At 33.5% G+C, this 20,689-nt stretch overlaps 2 protein-coding genes and 1 long non-coding RNA gene across 10 annotated transcripts in view; 1 reads left to right on the top strand and 2 right to left on the bottom strand.

The window, feature by feature from the left end:
* Positions 1-449: 449 nt before the first annotated feature.
* LOC127701349 (peroxisomal coenzyme A diphosphatase NUDT7-like) lies at positions 450-6,586 on the bottom strand. Its single transcript, XM_052205240.1, has 2 exons — positions 6,535-6,586; positions 450-1,355 (listed from the first exon to the last, which is right to left on the bottom strand). Exons 1-2 carry the CDS (start codon positions 6,542-6,544, stop codon positions 655-657), a joined length of 711 nt encoding a protein of 236 aa, XP_052061200.1. The 5' UTR covers positions 6,545-6,586; the 3' UTR covers positions 450-654.
* The window catches only part of LOC127701268 (nuclear factor of activated T-cells 5-like), a 347,248-nt gene continuing 332,690 nt past the window's right edge, over positions 6,132-20,689 (top strand). For all 8 annotated transcript variants that reach the window (XR_007981961.1, XR_007981960.1, XR_007981964.1 and 5 more), the window contains exons 1-5: positions 6,132-6,341; positions 12,793-12,855; positions 16,699-17,613; positions 18,620-18,869; positions 19,918-20,108. Coding sequence is in view for 2 of the 8 variants with exons in the window: in XM_052205102.1 (XP_052061062.1) it covers positions 16,748-17,613; positions 18,620-18,869; positions 19,918-20,108 (1,307 nt within the window). In the remaining 6 variants the exon portion in view is untranslated. The remainder of the gene's footprint in view (positions 6,342-12,792; positions 12,856-16,698; positions 17,614-18,619; positions 18,870-19,917; positions 20,109-20,689) is intronic.
* The window catches only part of LOC127701396 (uncharacterized), a 39,091-nt gene continuing 28,293 nt past the window's right edge, over positions 9,892-20,689 (bottom strand). The window contains exon 2 of the long non-coding RNA XR_007982012.1: positions 9,892-11,876. This is a non-coding gene — a long non-coding RNA (uncharacterized LOC127701396). The remainder of the gene's footprint in view (positions 11,877-20,689) is intronic.

Genomic DNA, 20,689 nt, shown 5'->3' with positions numbered 1-20,689 from the left:
TATCTTTGGTTAGCTTGCTTGCTAGCTGAACTGTGAAGTCATTGTTAGGTAAGGTATACTACCCTCCTTTCGAAGTAGCCTAGTCCTACAGACAGATAGGTTGGTTTTCTGTCGGACTAGTCTACTCTTAAAGGAGGGTAGTTTACCTAACCTAACAATGACTTCACGGTTCAGCTAGCAAGCAAGCTAACCAAAGATATTACCTTTGCCTACACACTCATTGAAATCGGCTGTATGAGTAATAAAATAATTACATTTGGTCTATGAAATCCTTGCAAGGTCTACATGTCCGTCAGACAGGGCTCACCTAACCTCGACCTCATTTCATGGGTCAGTAATCAAGGTTAAAGTTACATGAATAGGTCAATTTCCAAGATATTATAGGCAAGAGTTTAACTATATTTGGTCAGGGGGGTGGGGAGTTGAAAAAAAATAAGTTAAGATATGTGTAACAATTCATTTTTAATTTTTAAAATTTTTTGTTTCATACAAAGATATATTACATTACTCGCTATTTCATTAGAGATTATGTAATAATTTGACATATTTTTTTTTAAACAACTAAGACGAAAAAAAATTTCTCAACCTATAATGCCGTTAAATTGACGGTTTCCGGAATCTTCATTTTGTTTTTACTTGTTTGTACTATCCTATCTATAATTTTGCAGAATTATAATTAGCAAGCAAGTAATTTGTAAATGAAATTTCCGGCCAAAGACAATCCAGGGTTACATATTTATCGGAATACCCATAATATCTTTTTTTAAAGTCTTGATACAAAATGATAGCAGAAAACATACAATAAGACGCAGTAAACCCCCATGTGACGATTGTGTTTCCATCAACCTCATCACTGAAAAAATAACTTTGAACCTGGTTTCCAGCAATTTCGAATTTTTGAGTGGTATAATCATCTTTAAGAAATCTCTTCAGTGGTAGGCTAAAAACTTTATGAACTTCGTATTCGTTTATCACAGGCTTAAAATTGTTAGGAATGATTCCAACTACAACAGTTACCATAACATTTGGTCGGATAAATGACTCTGGAAGCACCGAAATAACCTCGACTTTATTTGGATCAAGGCCAATTTCCTCTTCAGCTTCACGGAGGGCCGTTTCAATGTCATCAAGGTCGTTGGAATCTTGTTTCCCACCAGGAAAGGCAACTAGCCCTGAATGAGAGCGTAGGTGTTTAGAACGAACAGTCAATAATACATGCCATTCCCTATCCAATAGAAAAAGTGGAACAAGAACACTTGCCTTGTCAAAAACAGGTGGCGTGCTTGTTTTGTCTTTCAGTCTAATGTCATGTTTACTAAACCGTTTTCGCACATTTTCTGATGAAATATATACCCCTGAAAAAAAAGAAGTTTGACAAACTCTATTAAGATCTATTAAATTGTCCCAAACATTAATACATTTTAATACCAACGAAACAATACCCGGACGACTACGTAAATTTTAGCGTCCACAATAAATTCTGGTATATATCTGCAAATCCACCCACAGTAAATTCGAGCATGAAATCCTCCCATTCGCACGTTAGGTATGCATAAATTGGCCTTGAAGATTAATTGTAAGAATTTTTATACATCGTTTAAATTGCAAACTAATAATTCACATTTTCCAATCAACAGTTTGAAAACAGGGCAAAAAATGAATTAAATACAATTTTTCAAATAAACAACTCATCATTTCCGACGCACAAAGCCTCATATTGTAAAAAAAATTTGAAAAAAAAGGAAATTGATGTAAGTACCTATATGTCACCTTCAACAATGAGCAAAACCCAAACCGTATATTTTAAGCTACTAAAGGCCCCGACAAAACAAAAAATGTATTACAATTAAAACGAGAAAAACAACGTTCTGATTTATGGTAAAACACTACCGACAAAGTCAGCAACCGACGACAACCACTGAATTACACATTCCAGGAATTCATTATTTGGCATACTGTCCATGTAATTTACAGACATGACTGAACCCTAACAGAAATAGAAGAGAAAAACAACATTTGACTGTTTTGTGTGCTATATAGTAAGTGGTTGAACATTCATATAGAATTCACATAATTATATAATTGGTGATAGTCCTTGATTCCTCGATCCCCGACTCAGTGCAGACGTTTTTCTTAAGATCCCTATGTTGGCGATTTCATTTTTTGGTGTGTGTATAATTTGCATTGGAATTTTTTGGTGAAAAATCATAAAAAAAAATAAACATGCGTAATACTATATATAATGCTGTAAACTCGTGAAGTGTAGATTTTCGACGTTTGGTCAATGCAGATATCTTATCAGATAGAATGTGTTACCCCATATTCTTTCTTTTCTATTAATGAAAATGTGTATACAGCCGCAATATATCAATTTCTGCATGTGGAGCTGGATCTGCTTGCCCTTCAGGAGCTTTTGAGATCACTCCCGATTTTTTGCTGGGTTCGTGTTGCTCATGCAGTCTTTAGTTTTCTCTGTTGTGTTTTGTATTCTGTTGTTTTTTGTTGTTTTTTTTTGGTTTTTTTTTGTCGTTTTTCGTTTTTTTCCCATGACATTGTCAGTTTGTGTTTCGACTTATGAGTTGGAATACCCCTTTGGTATCTTTCGCCTCTCTTTTTTGTTCATACTATTTATAATTTTTCTCTTCTATGCAGTGATTTGTAAGTATTGCTATAGTCATTGGTCTGATAATCAGTTCCGTATACACAATATCATAAAACTAATGGTATACCATAATGGTTGTTCTCATTTTTGCTCTTGAACTGAAGTTCATCTGTAAGATGAAGAGGAAGCTGTGCATTTCGAGTATTTTGGATGAATATAAAAATAAGAAGATGTGGTATGATTGCCAATGAGACAAATCTCCACCAGGCACCAAATGACGAAGAAGGTTAGCATCTGCAGGTCACCTATGCCGCCAACAACGAGCAAAACCCATACCGCATGACAAGCATTAAAAGGACCCCGAAATAACAAATGTTAAACAATTCAAAGGAGAAAACTAACGGCGTGTGTACAAAAGAACAAACGAAAAACCAATATGATAAACAGCAACAAACGACAACCACCCAACTACAGGCTACTATCTTGGGACAGCGCTTACAGAATGTGGCGGGGACAAGTTTGCAGACGCGCCAACCCTCCCTAACCAGGGACAGAAGTGTGACAGCACAATATAAGATCAAACTATAAAAAATCAGCAAAGTTGAAAAGGGCTTAACTCATCAGATCGAGACAAAGCACAAAAACAACTAATTGGTCTTGCGTTTGGATTTACATCATTTTCATTTGAGAATGGAAATGGGGAATGTGTCAAAGAGACAACAACCCGACCAAAGAGCAGAAAACAGCCCAAGGCCACCAATGGGTCTTCAACACAGCGAGAAAATCCCGCACCCGGAGGAGGGCTTCAGCTGGCCCCTAAACAAAATGTGTACTATAGTTCAGTGAAAATTGACGTCACAATAAACTCCGAAACATATAAATGAACTAAATTAAAAAAAACATACAAGACTAACAAAGGCCAGAGGCTCCTGACTTGCGACAGGCGCAAAAATGCGGCGGTGTTAAGCATGTTTTGTGAGATCTCAACCATCCCCCTACACCTCTATATAGCCAATGTATAATAACAAACACACAGCAATACGCACAGTAAAATTCAGTTTAAAAGAAGTCCGAGACCGATGTGATATATATATATGAACATTGAATATGATGTTACAAACTTGATTTCGAGTCTTTTTATATATAAAGACAAGGTAATGGTGCTTTATCTAAAGTAATGCTTGTAATAAGACCATTTTAGGAGTTGGTATATATAGCAGTCATGTTTGGTTTGCAAGATTAATCATTTTACAACAGTTAATGTATATATTTATTTATTAATGTGTGTTTGCGTGTGGTAAAGACTGCTCGAAACGAGAAGTTCGCGTCTAAACTGTCACCAGACAATTAGCGTCTTTTTTGGTGTGCTTGGTGTAAGCATATGGCAAATAGATATGCTTCATCCGTTTTTGTTTGGATAAGTTCTGATGATAACAGCTCACTATAGGTACATTGGAAATAGCCTTAGTTTATGGTGGCTGGATGCGGCCAGTTCGCGTTTTCGCGTTTTCGCGTTTTCTCCTTTCACTCTCACGCGAAATGGAGAAATCGAGAAATCGGGAAATCGGGAAATCGAGAAATCGAAATCGAGAAATCGAGAAATCGAGAAATTGGGAAATCGAGAAATCTATTTCATTTCGCGTTTTCGCGTTTTCGCTTTCTCGATTTCTCGATTTCCCGATTTCCCGATTTCCCCCATTTCTCCATTTCTCGATTTCGCGTTTTCGCTTTCTCGTTTACTCGACGTCCCGATTTCTCGATTTCTCGATTTCGCGATTGCAAAGTGAAAGGAGAAAACGCGAAAACACGAAAAGGTGAAATGGCCGCATCCGGCCACCATACTTAGTTGTTTGTTGATGGCTATGCTGGCTGTATCCAAGTATTTGTATAGTAAGGGATACAGCAATGATTACTACACAAATCCTTGCTGTAAGACAGCATCAATTTAAAAGCACTGAGACTTGTTCCTGTATTATTAGGAATCACAGTATATTGCAAAACTCATCCCATTTTTTAAAAACCACATAATTGTCCTTTTCTATATCTGTAAATATTTCAGTTTCACACAGAAAACTCTATATCAAAATTTACGACAACAAAGGACGATTTTTCGTTCATATTGTTAACGCTTTTTTTTTTGGAATGTGATATGGCCTCTTTTTCAGTGCGTATATTTCCAAAGTCGTTTTGTAGTGACGTTTTAGATTTCAATGAATGTAATCTTCGTATTACTAGTAAATTATTTCGTTACCTTACTTGCCTGTTCTAAATTTTTTTTAATTCTTTCGTAGATACAAAGATTTGCTTTGGCAGTTTCGTAATACATGCCGAAATCTCACTGCAAACATAACTTTTATAGTTTGTTCTAATGTTGTGCTGTCACGCCACTGTCCAAGATGAGGGAGGTTAAGCGCTTACGCTAGCCTGTTTAACCACTTTTACATTATGTATGTGCCTGTAAGAAACCTGGTTGTCGTCGATTTTTTCTGCCTACGGTATACCTTTTTTTTCGTTTTTTTTTTATTTAGCATAAATCAGACCGTTGGTTTTCACATTTTGCCATGCCGCTGCCTAAAGTTTCACTATAATACGCGGACTTGGTTTTGCTCATTGAATGACGCAGCGTACAGCTTCTAGTTACTTACAACCGTGCGCGTGCTTCGTGGTCTCTGGGTCTCACTTTCAATAATACCACATTCCTGACCTTATGTTTATATTGTGTACATATACGATTATTGAGATGTTACTGATTTCTGATGGTAACCCATATCCCATGCAGTGCTCAATATTTATCTTTTTTCAAATGAAGGATGTCGCCCACGATTCTGGAATACTTATAAAACGTTGATCATCATACTCAGAATTAATTATGTTCTGCAACGTAAAATTAAATATGTCTAAGCTGCGACAAAATCTGGCATTTTTGACGTGAAGTATACCAATTATAGATCCTCCCCCAGTTTTAAGTATTTTTGTTACCTAAGTACACTAAACTATACTTTTATTGAATGTCGCCCTCTCCAGCAGATCAATCAAAAATCGATAATTGAAAAGACAACAAATTAATCGGACAGAACATTCAGTATAATAAATCAAAAAACACATGAGGGTCTGTGCAGAATATAGAGAATAATGGGCAAAACAAAGAATGGAGACGAAAAGGCCATACACTTAAAGAAAGGAGAATGATGGGGAAAAAACGAAAATCATATATGCGTTATGTATATATTGTTATATCTTCTTCCGAGGTCTTCGTACACTTTTTTTTACACAAATACACTTTCTGTATCTGTATCCCTTTTGGAAATAGCCTTACAGTTCGGCATTTTTGTCTTTACCATACATTTTTTTCAAAACAACTCACAATCAGTTTGTTATATAAACTAAACAAAAAGAAAATGCGTAAACGCAAAAATACATTTCAAAATCCTTAAACCATTAACCGAATTTATGAAATATACGTCAATAGTTTATTTTTAACAACCAATGAAAACTGCGAAAAGCAACAAGCCTTCAATCACTGCAATAAACGTGGCTATGTCTAGAAACATTCCGAATAAGTCGCACCAAAAGGAAACAAAAGAAAGGAAAGCTCCTGTGTTTATATTAAACTAACAAATGACAATAAAAAGGAGTACTACAAAGTTACACATAGGAACACATAAGAATGCCAACATTTGTTTAAACATCATAAGACAATAAATCAACTGTTAATTTGCTGCTAATTTCATTTAACAAGGTAGGACCTTGGTGATTAAAATTCAACATGGCGGATTTCTGATTATTTGCCAAATTCTAACCTATATTTAAGCTTTCATCGTTTCATTAGTGCAATCAGTGTATTAAAGGCATATAATGTAAAGTTTTTTGTATATTCAAAAGTATTTGGGATTAGTGATGTTGGAAGATGGATTAAACTAAAATTTTCTTACTTTCATTCATCCTGTTGCATGTGATCGGCGAAATGAGCCGAGTGCAACCGAATAGTAGGTAATTTCCCTTAAAGTTTATTTTGGGGTCAACTGTACCTTAGCTGTTCAGAGAAGTATGACTTACTACTTCCAAATTATGCACAGCTTTGCACACTTTAATTTCAAACATAAGTGATAATATTTTCAAAACAACGATATAAGTATTTGTTGAGATGTTTTGATAGGTTGTACCCCTTATTTCTTTATTTTATTAGTATTGGTACAATTTACATGTTTAAACTCCCGATAAATTTCTTCAGATTTTACCCTCATCCCGTGAGGTTTTGACTTGAAAATGCTGTGTGTACTTTTGTCTCGCATTCGACGCAAGTGGCGGAAGCAAGACTTAGGTATTGCTTTTCCGGCGGCGAAGGAGGAGGATGCTTTAACAATTGATTAGTTTTCTGCTTAATTCAGTTTGAAAGGAACTATTGTGATAGATCAATGATATTTTGAATAAAGTTGTATTACCAGCTGATTACTACAATGTATCAGTACATACATTGTACATGTATCAGTTTGTCCAGCGACTTTCAATTAATAAGCAATTTTCAATGTTAAGTTTGATAGAAACTACTTGTGATAGATCAATAATGTTTTCTATAAAATTGCATTACTATCAACTTACATATCAGTTTGACAGCTATTTCGAGGCCCTGCTTCCTAGGTCAAGGTCCAGCGACTTTCAATTAATAAGCAATTTTCAATGTTAAGTTTTCTGCTTTAGTTAGTTTGATAGGAACTAATTGTGATAGATCAATGATATTTTCTTTTAAGTTGCATTACTATCAGTAAATATCAGTTGGATGACTTTTTCGAGGCCCTGTCCCATAGATCATGGTCCAGTGACTTTGAATTGATTAGCAATTTTCTATGTTAATTTTTCTGCTTAAGTCAGTTTGATTGGAACTTCTTGTGTTAGATTAATGATATTTCCTATAAAGTTGCATTACTATCAGTACAGATCAGTTTAATGACTATTTCAAAGCCATGGTCCAGCGACTTTGAATTGTTGCAATGTTGCTGTCCATCTAGACATATCTCTGTGTAAATAGTTTATTTATGATAATTTATTGCATCAATCCTTCAGCCTTTTTTTTCTTCATTTTCCTATCTACCCCAGTATTACAAATTTTAAAGGGAAAACACAGAATGTATAAAGAATATGAAGATGTGGTATGATTGCTAATGAAACAACTACAACACAATGTATCCATCAAAGTCCAATTGAAGTGGATTTAAGAAACTATAAGTCACAGTACAGCCTTCCACAATGATCAAAACTAATACCGTATCATCAGCAATAAAAGGCCCCGACATAACAAAATGTTAAACAATATAAACCAACAGCCTGATTAAAGACAAAACAATAAACGAAAAACAAAATAGGACAGACAGCAACCAATGACAACCACTGAATTACAGGTTCCTGACTTTGGACAGACATCTACATGTATAGAATTACATGTAGATGAGAATGTATATCAGATGAAGTCATTTTGTTTTGATTGAATTATACATTGTATTAATTAGAATTAAAACAACTGGAAAAATCTACAGTTAATGCAGAAGTGGTTAGAAATGAATGACATAATTATTACCTAAGAGTGCATTGACAACTATATATGGTAGCTGTATTGACATAGATGATAAATGCAGTGATATTGATTATTGTATAAAGTACAGTCTACCCATAAATCTAACAGATAAGCTAGATTTGCAAATTGTAAAGTTAAGAAGTCTAGCAGGTATGATTTTTGACAATCAAATCTTAAGTAGTTTGAACATTGTTTTTACAAGCTTACAGGTGTACATAATCCAATTAAAATTTTACAATCGAAAAGGAGGGCAGACCTCTAAGAATTCTGAATGATCAAAATGGCTAATTTTTGAATTGTTTACCTTTGTTTCCATGGTCATTTAAAGTTTTTTTGCAGCCCTTATAATAACCCTACAGATATAGAACCAAGCCCCGTCCAGAGGAATATATATATATATATATATAGTAGGTTTGGACGTTGTTTTCAATTTAGACTTATTTATATTTTTTCGTTTGGGCTTGTATTATATTTGCCTTTGGGTTTATATGATCCGTTCATCCTGTTTTGACTCTTCAAAATTCAAGAGTCTATCCTAAATTGAGGTAAATTATATGGCCTTCCAAATACCATTTCGATTCCTAACATCACTGAAGAGACATTAATTGTCGAAATCCGGATATGGTGTACAAATTTTTGCACCTCATGTTTGCGGTATACCATCTTTTCTGCAAGTTTATTGTTTTCTGTTTGGTATTAAATTAATAATAATAATCCATTTTGTTACATCTTGTGATCCGTTTATTTGGCAATCGCCAATGGCAGTCAGCAGAGTTTAAGAACATCAGTTGTTCGACCTGTTAGTCAAATGCGTTTTGTTAAAATAGACTTTTTCACTTTATTTGGTTTTTTGGAAAATGTTGTTTGTGCTGTATTTAGACCCCTCTACCAAGAAATTTGTTTTGCATGCACACGTATAAAAATTGCGGTTTTTATCCAATGCAATCATAGGTTTGGACGTTGTTTTCAATTTAGACTTATATATATATAGAGTACATATTTCACACAAAATAGTTCCTACGCATAGCTGTAATTTTTATACGACCGCAAAAATTAAAAATTTTTTGGTCGTATATTGGTATGACGTTGGCGTCGTCGTCCGGCGTCGTCCGAAGACACATTGGTTTTCGCACTCTAACTTTAGTTTAAGTGAATGGATCTCCATGAAATTTTACCATAAGGTTCAATACCACGAAAGGAAGGTTGGGATTGATTTTGGGGGTTATGGTACCAACAGTTAAGGAATTAGGGGCCAAAAATAAGCATTTTTGTAACTTCCAGACAATAACTTGTGTGTAAGTGTATGGATCTCTCTGACATTGTACCACAAGGTTCCATATCACATAGGGAAGGCTGTAATTGATTTAAGGGGTAATTGCCTCAAAATTTTAGGAATTAGGGGCCAAAAAGGGGCAAAAAACAAGCATTTTTCTAGTTTCATGACAATTACTTGTGTGTAAGTGTTTGGATATTTCTTAAATTGTACTACAAGGTTCCATATCACAAAGGGAAAGCTGGAATTGAGTTTGGGGGTAATTGCCCGAAACGTTTAGGAATTGGGGGCCAAAAAGGGGCCAAAAATAAGCATTTTTCTAGTTTCCAGACAATAACTTGTGTTCAAATGTATGGATCTCTCTGAAATTGTACTGCAAGATACCATACCACAAAGGGAAGGCTGGGATTGAGTTTGGGGGTGATGAACATAAGGGGGTTCAAAAAATTTGGGGGGGGGGGGGTTTCTATTTTTTTCTTTTTTTCCTTTTTTTTTTCTTTTAAAATTTTCCATTTTAAGTTGGTTATTTCTGATTTATATTTAAAAGCAAATAATAATGATATGGAAGGAGATACACACCAAACAGGATGTGTAAATTATTATACAATAAGTATTGTGCAATAGCAAGAAATTTTCAATTGCACAGTATTGCACAATAGCAAGAAATCTTCAATTGCACAGTATTGCACAATAGCAAGAAATCTTCAATTGCACAGTATTGCGCAATAGCAAGAAATATCCAAAAGCACAATATTGCGCAATAGCAAGAAATTGTCAATTGTACAGTATTGCGCAATAGCAAGAAATATTCAATTGCACAGTATTGTGCAAAAGAATATACTTCGTATAAATTGCTTATTTCTTGATCAATTTCAATGGGGTTTTATTCTTGAATTCTTGGGGTTCTTTAATATGCTGAATCTGACCATGTATTAAGTTTTTGGATTTTGGGCCCCGTTTTTAAATTGGTCCACATTGAGGTCCAAAGGGTCCAAAATTTAACTTTGTTTGATTTCATCAAAAATTGAATTATTGGGGTTCTTTGATATGCCGAATCTAACCGTGTATTTAGATTCTTAATTTTTGGTTCCGTTTTCAAATTGGTCTACATAAAGGTCCAAAGGGTCCAAAATTAAACTTAGTTTGATTTCAACAAAAATTGAATATATGGGGTTCTTTGATATGCTGAATCTAACCATGTATTTAGATTTTTGATTATGGGCCCAGTTTTCAAGTTGGTCCAAATCGGGGTCCAAAATTAAACTTTATTTGATTTCAACAAAAATTGAATATATGGGGTTCTTTGATATGCTGAATCTAACCATGTATTTAGATTTTTGATTATGGGCCCAGTTTTCAAGTTGGTCCAAATCGGGGTCCAAAATTAAACTTTGTTTGATTTCAACAAAAATTGAATATATGGGGTTCTTTCATATGCTGAATCTAACCGTGTATTAAGTTTTTGGATTTTGGGCCCCATTTTTAAATTGGTCCTCATTGAGGTCCAAAGGGTCCAAAATTAAACTTTGTTTGATTTCATCAAAAATTGAATTATTGGGGTTCTTTGATATGCCGAATCTAACCGTGTATTTAGATTCTGAATTTTTGGTTCCGTTTTCAAATTGGTCTACATAAAGGTCCAAAGGGTCCAAAATTAAACTTAGTTTGATTTCAACAAAAATTGAATATATGGGGTTCTTTGATATGCTGAATCTAACCATGTATTTAGATTTTTGATTATGGGCCCAGTTTTCAAGTTGGTCCAAATCGGGGTCCAAAATTAAACTTTGTTTGATTTCAACAAAAATTGAATATATGGGGTTCTTTCATATGCTGAATCTAACCGTGTATTAAGTTTTTGGATTTTGGGCCCCGTTTTTAAATTGGTCCACATTGAGGTCCAAAGGGTCCAAAATTAAACTTTGTTTGATTTCATCAAAAATTGAATTATTGGGGTTCTTTGATATGCCGAATCTAACCGTGTATTTAGATTCTGAATTTTTGGTTCTGTTTTCAAATTGGTCTACATGAAGGTCCAAAGGGTCCAAAATTAAACTTAGTTTGATTTTAACAAAAATTGAATTTTTAGGGTTCTTTGATATGCTGAATCTAAACATGTGTTTAGATTTTTGATTATGGGCCCAGTTTTCAAGTTGGTCCAAATCGGGGTCCAAAATTAAACTTTGTTTGATTTCAACAAAAATTGAATATATGGGGTTCTTTGATATGCTGAATCTAACCATGTATTTAGATTTTGGATATTGAACCATAATAGGTGAATGTCCAATTTAAAATTTTTAAGTTCTTAGACCACATTCATTCTGTGTCAGAAACCTATGCTGTGTCAAATATTTAATCACAATCCAAATTCAGAGCTGTATCAAGCTTGAATGTTGTGTCCATACTTGCCCCAACTGTTCAGGGTTCGACCTCTGCGGTCGTATCAAGCTGCGCCCTGCGGAGCATTTTATTTTAAATATTTGGGTAATTTTTGTATGAAATGAAACCAATGAAAGTACTTGGAATCTCTGTTAAATGTTTGTTGAATTTTTATTTTGAATAGTAATATAATTGTGTGAAATTGAAATAAAAGGGCATATCATTTTAGTTTCTCAGTTCAGATCGATGTACCTGTTTTTGTATTTTCTGACTCGAGAGAATCAGTGCCATCTTATATGCAATTAAGGTGCACGTGCATATTGAGAGTTTCAATACAAGCCAGACTAAGGTATTGTTCTGACATTAAATGACTGTCACTTTATTTAAACTTGAGACTAAATGGCTGTAAATGCCCGAAATTGGTGAATTTAAAATAAAATGTAATTGAGCCATGAATTAGTGCAGGGTTCTCAAAAAGGATTTTTTAAAGGCGAGTTCAGTGACTCGTCATTATTGGCCATGACAAGTCCAATGATGAGATGATGAAAATCTATTTTCTATATAATTTATTTTTCAAGTCTCTATGACAAAATAGAGTAAGGAAAGGACTTCAGATTTAGATTATTTTAAAACTTTTGTTTTAAAATGATGATATATCATTATGTTTTCTGTCAATATGTCATTTTATAATCTTGATGCATATTTGGACTCACCCATTTTAAATCTGATGAGTCCAGACAGATTTTCATGAGTCCAGGACTCATGAACTGGCCTTAGTGAGTGAGAACCCTGTCAGTGGTGTGGTACCTACAGGTTTCAAGCTTGAAAGTTTTTATTTTACACATAAATTAAAATTTATACCTGCATACTATACTTGAAGTGTGTGTATTTTCAAAACTTTAATTTTGTAAAATGTCAGTATACATAAGATACATACAATGAACATATACTTATGTTTTTCTTCTTCAGATAGGTTATACACAATGCAACCAGTGTCCTAGATGAAATATGAAGATCACCTGCTTATTTTGGGTAAGTTGATTGCACTAGATGGATATGATTTTCTGTGGTGAATAATTACAAAATCTAACCTAGATTATCATGATTATCTGAATGAAGTAGACTAAGCAAATTAAATGTTTTATGAATAAAAAATATGGGATAAATGTCCATGAGACAGTAACCCAATGGCACAAATATCTAGGAAGGTCAACTTGAAGAATTGATAATTAATTACTCATTGATTATACCAAGTAATACACAAGTACTTGCACAGAAAAATATCTACAGATTGGAACAAATTTTATGCTTTATCTCTTTTTGGTCGTTCTCTAAGGGACTTTAAACCTTCTACGTTATTATCAGGAATTGTTAATAGCTCATTTACTACATGTACTAATTAGTGAACAATAATCTAATCAATCATTTAATAAACACCTTTTGAATTATAATGATTACAAAGTCAAACCAGATCAAACAAGAGCTATACTTTGTAATCCTACAAAACTGATTTTTAAGTAATTTAATATGGAAAAATCCATAATTTTGTACTTTGAAAGAGAAATTTTAATTCTTGACCAGTTCCGATTAGACGGGCTTCACTGAATGTATACATAGACATCACATGACATCTTAAAAGAAATATCAGTTAGTTCAGGTTCCTTTATTTTCCATATTTATTTGCATGTAAACAAATGTAACAGGTTTTATTAACGAACCCATATTCTGCAAGGACTTACTTACTTCATAAATAGTTTCATAATTGATTGAGACATATTATATTGTAAACCAAGTAATACTTTGCTTTGGAGGGTAATAACCTCCATTGTTGACTGTTATCTTTGGCATTTGACTTTATTGATTAGTATATTTTGCATAACTTTGTGCTTCATTAGTAATGTTTGTTTTAAAGGTACAATGTCCTAAGGGGATGTTAAAACTCAGTTGTATTGACTTGTCCATTTGAAAGTTAAACGTACATTTATCTAGTTTAATCTTTGTAGTTCAAATGTCATTAGTTGGCATTAGTCTTTCCTTGTGTGTTAACAATTAACATATGGATCTACCCTCTAAGACTTTGTGGACCATTATTTATTTAATCAAAATATTCTTTTAATTGTGAGTTAAAAGTTTAACTTCAAGTAAACATTATTTAATAATTTCATTGTTAATCAAATACAAAGTTTTACCAAAGTAATACATCATGTACATGTATATGCTTTTGTTTTTATGCCTTGTACGTCTGTAAGTCCGTCTGTACGCCCTGAAATTGGTTTCCATTCTCTAATTTAAACTTATACACAAGGCTTATTACCACAAAACTCAGATCAAGTACATGTATGAATTTGGGTAGCGTCAAGGACACATTCCCCATTTATTTTTTTATGCCCTTGCAAAAAGGCAACCCTGGCAACCTAGTTTAACTTTAGTAAATAGTCCAGAAATTGGTTTCTAAATGCTATTACTTTAGTAATCCTCTATCAAATCACCTCAAATTTGTAAATGCTGTTTGGGACTGCAAAACATAAATCTAGTTTGAATTTGACTCCTCTGACACTGTTTGAGATAGAATAAAAATTTGCGTGTTGTGAACAATATAGAAATGTCAGTATTTGCCCTAAGGTCAGAGTAATGGGCTAAAATGTATTTCTTGTTATCTAGCTAGTAACTGTTAACTAGTAAAATCTTTTAATCTACACTGTACTAAGCCTGGGCATTGGTAATGGAAGCACATATGACAGGTCAAATTATAAATGCAAACTTAACTGGGGGGTGGGGGAGGCAGGATTGTTTTCAGTTTAAATCAAGATGTTGGTTTTCACTTTTGAATTGATTCAAATTTTGTCATTCTTGGTCTTTTAGGGCTTACTATGTGGCAATTGTTTTTTCTATTGTTGAACGCCATTTATTTACTGTCTCATCCCCTGGGCTCTGGTGGATAGTTGTCTCATTGCCAATCATGCCACATCTCCTAACTTTTATACAGTATAAAGCATAGGCTTGTTAATATTTTGTATTACCTGTGTATAACTGAAACAAGGCTTAATGAATCGTAAAATGAATAAATTGTATTTAATTACAAATTTAAAGTGTTTCACCTTATATAAGCTGAAACCTAAGAGGACATTTTGAGTAGTAAGGGCAAGTATGGCAACAACAAAATTCCCTTTCTGTTTAGGAGGCTTTCTTTTAGTATGTTTTTTTTTAAACAGAAAGATAACAGAATTCTTTGCATCAGCTTATCTGACCGATTTAATATAATTGATCTTGTTTGTGAAAACATGTTCAAGGTTGTTGCATACATTACCTGTCTTTTTTTTTTTATTTCCATAAAAAGTTGTCAATTTTAGTTAATATCCCATCTGTCATCACTCTATAATGATATTTACATGTTTACTGGCATAGTGATGTAGATACCATACAGATACTTTAAACAACTACATGGCTGATTAAGCTGATGTTTGATTTTTTAACAAGGTGAATATAAAGGTAACAAATATATTTATTGCCAGAGGTCCTTGCACCTCAGAACATAGTTATTCATTCAGACAAGTTTACCAAATGTCATGTCTAATTGAAAATAAAAAAATGCATGGAATTGAATTGCTACATTTATTTAAAATCTCCATTGTGCAATTGAAACAATGTTAATGAATGAAAATGTTTTTTTTTTTTACTAACAAGTTTTGGAAAATTAGATTGATCATTTAACACATGATCATAATGTATAATGACCCTGCCACTTGTAAAGTGATACCCATGTCCTGAAATATAGGGTTGTCAGGACTTTTTTTGTACTAACTGTCTGCAGATGTGGAGCTGTTTTTTTTGGCACATTAGTGTGTCAACAGCATCAGTTTTGGGGTTTATTAGTGTATATGACTTACAGATGGAGTTTGTGTTTTGTTCCAGTTAAGTAACGTTTTTGGCATAATTACCGCAGACTTTTTTGGTGATAAGGGACATTAGCGTAAGCTAAGGGGTTAAATTGAAGGTCACATGAATACTGATTCAATGAGGTTGAATAATTCACTTGCAAATGAATAATTCATCGGTGATGTTTCTTTTGACAAAATTAAACCAAATTGGCCGGTAAAAGCGAATTATTATTTCCCACAGTGTATATAACTTTCATTATGGTAATGATTGAACAAAAAAAACATCATGTTTAAATATTTTCATATCTCGTAGCTAATGCCCCTTTAATGTTAGTCTTTTTAAGGTGATTAGTGATCAATGACATTAAATATAACTGTTTAATTTTCTCTTGAAATCAGGATATGAAATGGATTTACACGATATCCGATATAGCTTTATATATAGATACCAAATGAGTGACATGGGTGTTTTGACATTTTTAAATGAAATAACCAGGGATGTATTTTGAATGGTAAATGGAATTGAACTTCAGAAAGAAAAAAAAAACATGTTGCATTTCTAAACATAGAAAATTATTACATGCTAGATAAAAGTACATTATTCTGTCAGCGTTTACAGCAAACAGGAAACACAGAACCCATTAGTGGATTTTCTCTGGAAGAAATGAGCTGTGGAAAAATTAAAAAGCACATTGTGACATTAAACGTTTTATTTTTCTTACTTAAAGCTTTTAACGAATCATCATTAAAATTTCTATTTGGTCTGGCTTTTTTTCAACATTTGTTTTACAGTTTGTGCAAAGTAATAATGTACTGGTAGTGCTTCTTAAACCAAGAACATTACCTGTAACAAGGGTGTATCATGAAAAAGGTAAAATTCAGTTTTCTGGCATTAAAAAACTATTCATTCAGAAAATTAAAGACTGCAATACTGGTAACTGTATGGCTATTAACTGAAATGCTTTATACATAATACTGGGTTTTTTTTTTATTACAGAAACTAGAAAAGACAAGTTCTCAATACGAAAAGATCCATTGGCTATAGTATGGATATAATATCATCTGTGTATAGTGCCACAATTCAACCAGATATGAATTCTTCACCTTTTGATACAACTGAACAGGACCAGTCATTATTTAGAACACCAGAAAGTCCTATAGGTTTGACTTGTTCTAATCCATTGACCGTGAAGGTGGACCAAACTGACAGTCCACATACAAATTCACAAATATCATCACCACAAAGTGTACATTGTAAATCTCCATTAAGTGACCCATTTATAAGTAGTACATCAAATCTAGTTGATAGTGATTTTAATATATTATCTAGTGGTCAGACCTTAACTTCATTTTCATCCTCAATCACTCATCCCACTACATCAACGAAAGGAAATTCTGGAATACACGTAGAACAATTATTGACTTGTTCAGTATCCCCAAACATGATTCCGAGGATATGTAGTCCGCAGGATAGCTTGATATCCAGTCCAGTCAATGGAAGTGATACAATTTTATCATCTCCGGATGGCAATGTCATGGACTCTGCTAACACAGAATACACTCTTCTTGACCGTGCTGGACGTTTTAACATTAATGATGGTGATTCCCCTAATTTTGATGGTGTGAGGTTTGACCATGAACATGATCATGGCTTTGAACAACTTTTAGACTATGTTGTGACAGATTCTGATTCTCATAAAGTGCCAAAAGTCCGACGAGACTCAGATGCACCATCATCTATTAACAAGGAGGATGTGACAGTAGACAAGTTGTTTGAGGCTGATTTGGCCAATTCCACCGCAGAGTTTAGTTTTAGTAAGTTTGGATCTGAAGTTTCACAAGGAATATTTACGTTTGGAGGAAACAAACTATCTGGAGCTGATACTACAAGTACAAACACAACGCTACTGGTGTAAGTTTTTTGTCTTATTTTTGTGGATAGGGAAGATTGTCAAAGCAAAGCCACAAAATCTGTTATCTAGAGAGGATAATACATATAAATGGCAAATATTATAGAAAAATCCAAAAGGTTGAAAATAAGCAGCACGAAAACAATGAGCAAACAGGAGAATTTTGTTTACATCTTGTGGAAAACTCAATGATCAGATTGGACAAAAAGCTGACACTATATTGTCAATAACATGGAAATGCGAACCCAATTATTTCCTCACTTAAGTTCCATTCAGTTTTATCACAACGGAAGTGCAGATTTTTTATTTTCTAAATTTGGTTGCATACTTATCATGCTTATAGTGCCCGTTATTAATTCTGAGAGAATTCTGGAAGGTCATAACCAGCATTGAACATGTTGAAGAGAGAAATTACTGTTTTGAGTATTAATAGGATTATTTTATTCACTTCCTGGTTATAATCAACAATAAAATTTGGACCATTTACTCAGATTATACTCCACCATATACATTTCAGATCACACACAATTTCATTGAAGTTGAAAGTTTAAAAAATGCCCTTGGAAAATATTACCATGACTACAGAGTTAATTAAGCACCTTTGAATGTTTTTCAACTCAATACAATACATTCAAAAGATGGTAGATTTTTATAAGGACTTCATTTTGTAGGTAAATGTAATTGACATACTGACTGGTATCTTGTCAAGTAGGTTCTTATTCCATGTGATATTATAATGAATTAATTGCCAATCACAGCACATGAAATAGAAGGTTTATTGCACAAAACAATTTACAAATATTTTAACCACCTTGCTGTGCATTGTATAAAAGAAAAAAGAGTACACCAATGTGTTAGGATACATTTTGTATTTTACTTAAATAATTTTATGAAATAATTTTTTTATACATTGTTATATGTGTGTTCCAAATAAAGATTTTCTGAATTAGGTATTGATCACTATATGTATATATATATATATATATATATTTCATTATTACATTGTAGAACAAGTGCAATTTCAGCACCAACTCTAACTACAATTTCAACAACTGCTCCTGTAACGCCAATTACAAGATCACAAAGAGGTCGACACTTAAAGGAACCAAGTCTCTGTCAACAGTATCCCAGTAGGACTGATAAGTATGAATTAAGAATACTTGAACAGCCTGAAGAACAACACAGAGCTCGGTATCTTACAGAGGGTAGTCGTGGGGCAATCAAAAATGTTTCTCAAGAAGGCAATCCTGCTGTAAAGGTAAATAAGTCATATATCTGTGGCTGTTGATCATTTTTTGAAGTAACAGTGGACAGTGACATCAAATATGCAATGTACAAAAATATATGTACACATTATAAAGATACCAAAAATAATTTTAGCAGTGATTAATGTACTTGTTACTGCTTTTTTGTCATTAAAAACAATGCAAGAGGAAAGAACTCCAACAACCTACTCAGGCTACTGATGTGAAAAACTATGAAAAAAATCATCGTTATCCTGTGTTATAACTCCAACGTATATCATGTATATAGCAGGGATCTTCATGGATGAAAATTTAACCATGGAGGAACTTTTACCCTGACAAAACCAAGCGTGTCGCGATCGAAATTATTTCATTCCTCCATGTTGTTGTAAGGAATAGTGAATAGACCCATATAATGTAATGTTTATTTTATTGATTTCATTATAGAACAACCAATATTTTCATTAATTGTCATTTGTAACCATTCCAATATCAAACTTGGCTCCTCTTAGTCAAGGATGACCACAATTCAGCTGCCCTGTTACCTTGAAAATCTTTTCCTGTAAGAAGGTTTCTGAGATTTTCTCTTGCTATTTTGGTCATTTTGTTTGGACATAAAAAGTTGGAATCTTTTTTCTCACTGTCAATTAAAATCTGAAGACATGATTCTGGATCGACAATTTGCAGCATCAACAACAAGTTTATATTCCTCTTTTGTAAAAAGTTGAACAGATTTTTGTGGAGGGTAATAGTTTAACACTGAAATGGTTTTAAAGGACCTTAAATTGAAATGCCGTAGTAATAGTCAATGCAAGTTGCATCTTTTAATTCTGAATGTATACCGGATGTTTTAAATTGATTGTAAACTACCCAATGAATTCAGAATTACGATACAAAGGATACGCAGTAACCCAAAAAGTTTTTTTGTAAAGACAGTTGATTGTTGATTGCTTAATGTCCAGTGGAAATAGTTCATGCATACTCAGGTTTGATAAATTGCTTAGAATGTTGGAAATAAAAGTATCCAAATACTAAACATTTCAATATAATTTGCTATTTCAGTTATTTGGTGATGTAGATAATGCCACATTACAAGTATTTATTGGAAATGATCAGGGTAGAGTAAAGCCTCACGCTTTTTACCAGGCCTGTAAAGTTTGTGGAAAGAATTCAACTCCATGTCAGGAGCGGGAGATAGACGGAACAATTGTTATAGAGATGGAAATGGACACAGTCAATGAGAAAACATGCTCGTAAGTCTCTCAGATATACAGATATGTGCAAAAAAGTGTTACTGAAAATTGTTACCATTTATTGGTAAAAAACAAAACAAAATATTATTATAGTTATTACTTATTCATTTCTGGATCTGCATTTATTAACTTTCACTAGTTTCTTCATATGAGCAATAGCAGACTCCTACTGCCAGGGATAATCGAGGAATTGATTAAGTTTTTTATGCCCCCGCCGTAGCGGAATGGGCATTAAGTTTTACCCTTGTCCGTCTGTACGTACATCCCAAAGTTGGTTTCCGTTCTCTAACTTTAGTTTGCCTCAACCAAATATGATGAAACTTATACATAATGCTTGTTACCACAAAACACAGATCAAGTTTGAATTTTGGTGGCGTCACTATAACCGTGCTAGAGTTATGCCCCTTTACAAATGGAAAATTGCTGAATTTTTCGTTTCTGTTTTCTAACTTTAGAGTGCCTCAACCAAATATATGAAACGTATACACAATGCTTATTACTACATAATACAGATCAAGTTCGAAATTGGGTGGCGTCACTTTTACCGTTCTTGAGTTATGCCCCTTTATAAACATAAAAAC

Source organism: Mytilus californianus, unplaced genomic scaffold (assembly GCF_021869535.1).
Source record: "Mytilus californianus isolate M0D057914Y unplaced genomic scaffold, xbMytCali1.0.p SCAF_5, whole genome shotgun sequence".
Taxonomy (NCBI): Eukaryota; Metazoa; Mollusca; class Bivalvia; order Mytilida; family Mytilidae; genus Mytilus; species Mytilus californianus.
This window is presented reverse-complemented; position numbering and strand designations above follow the sequence as displayed.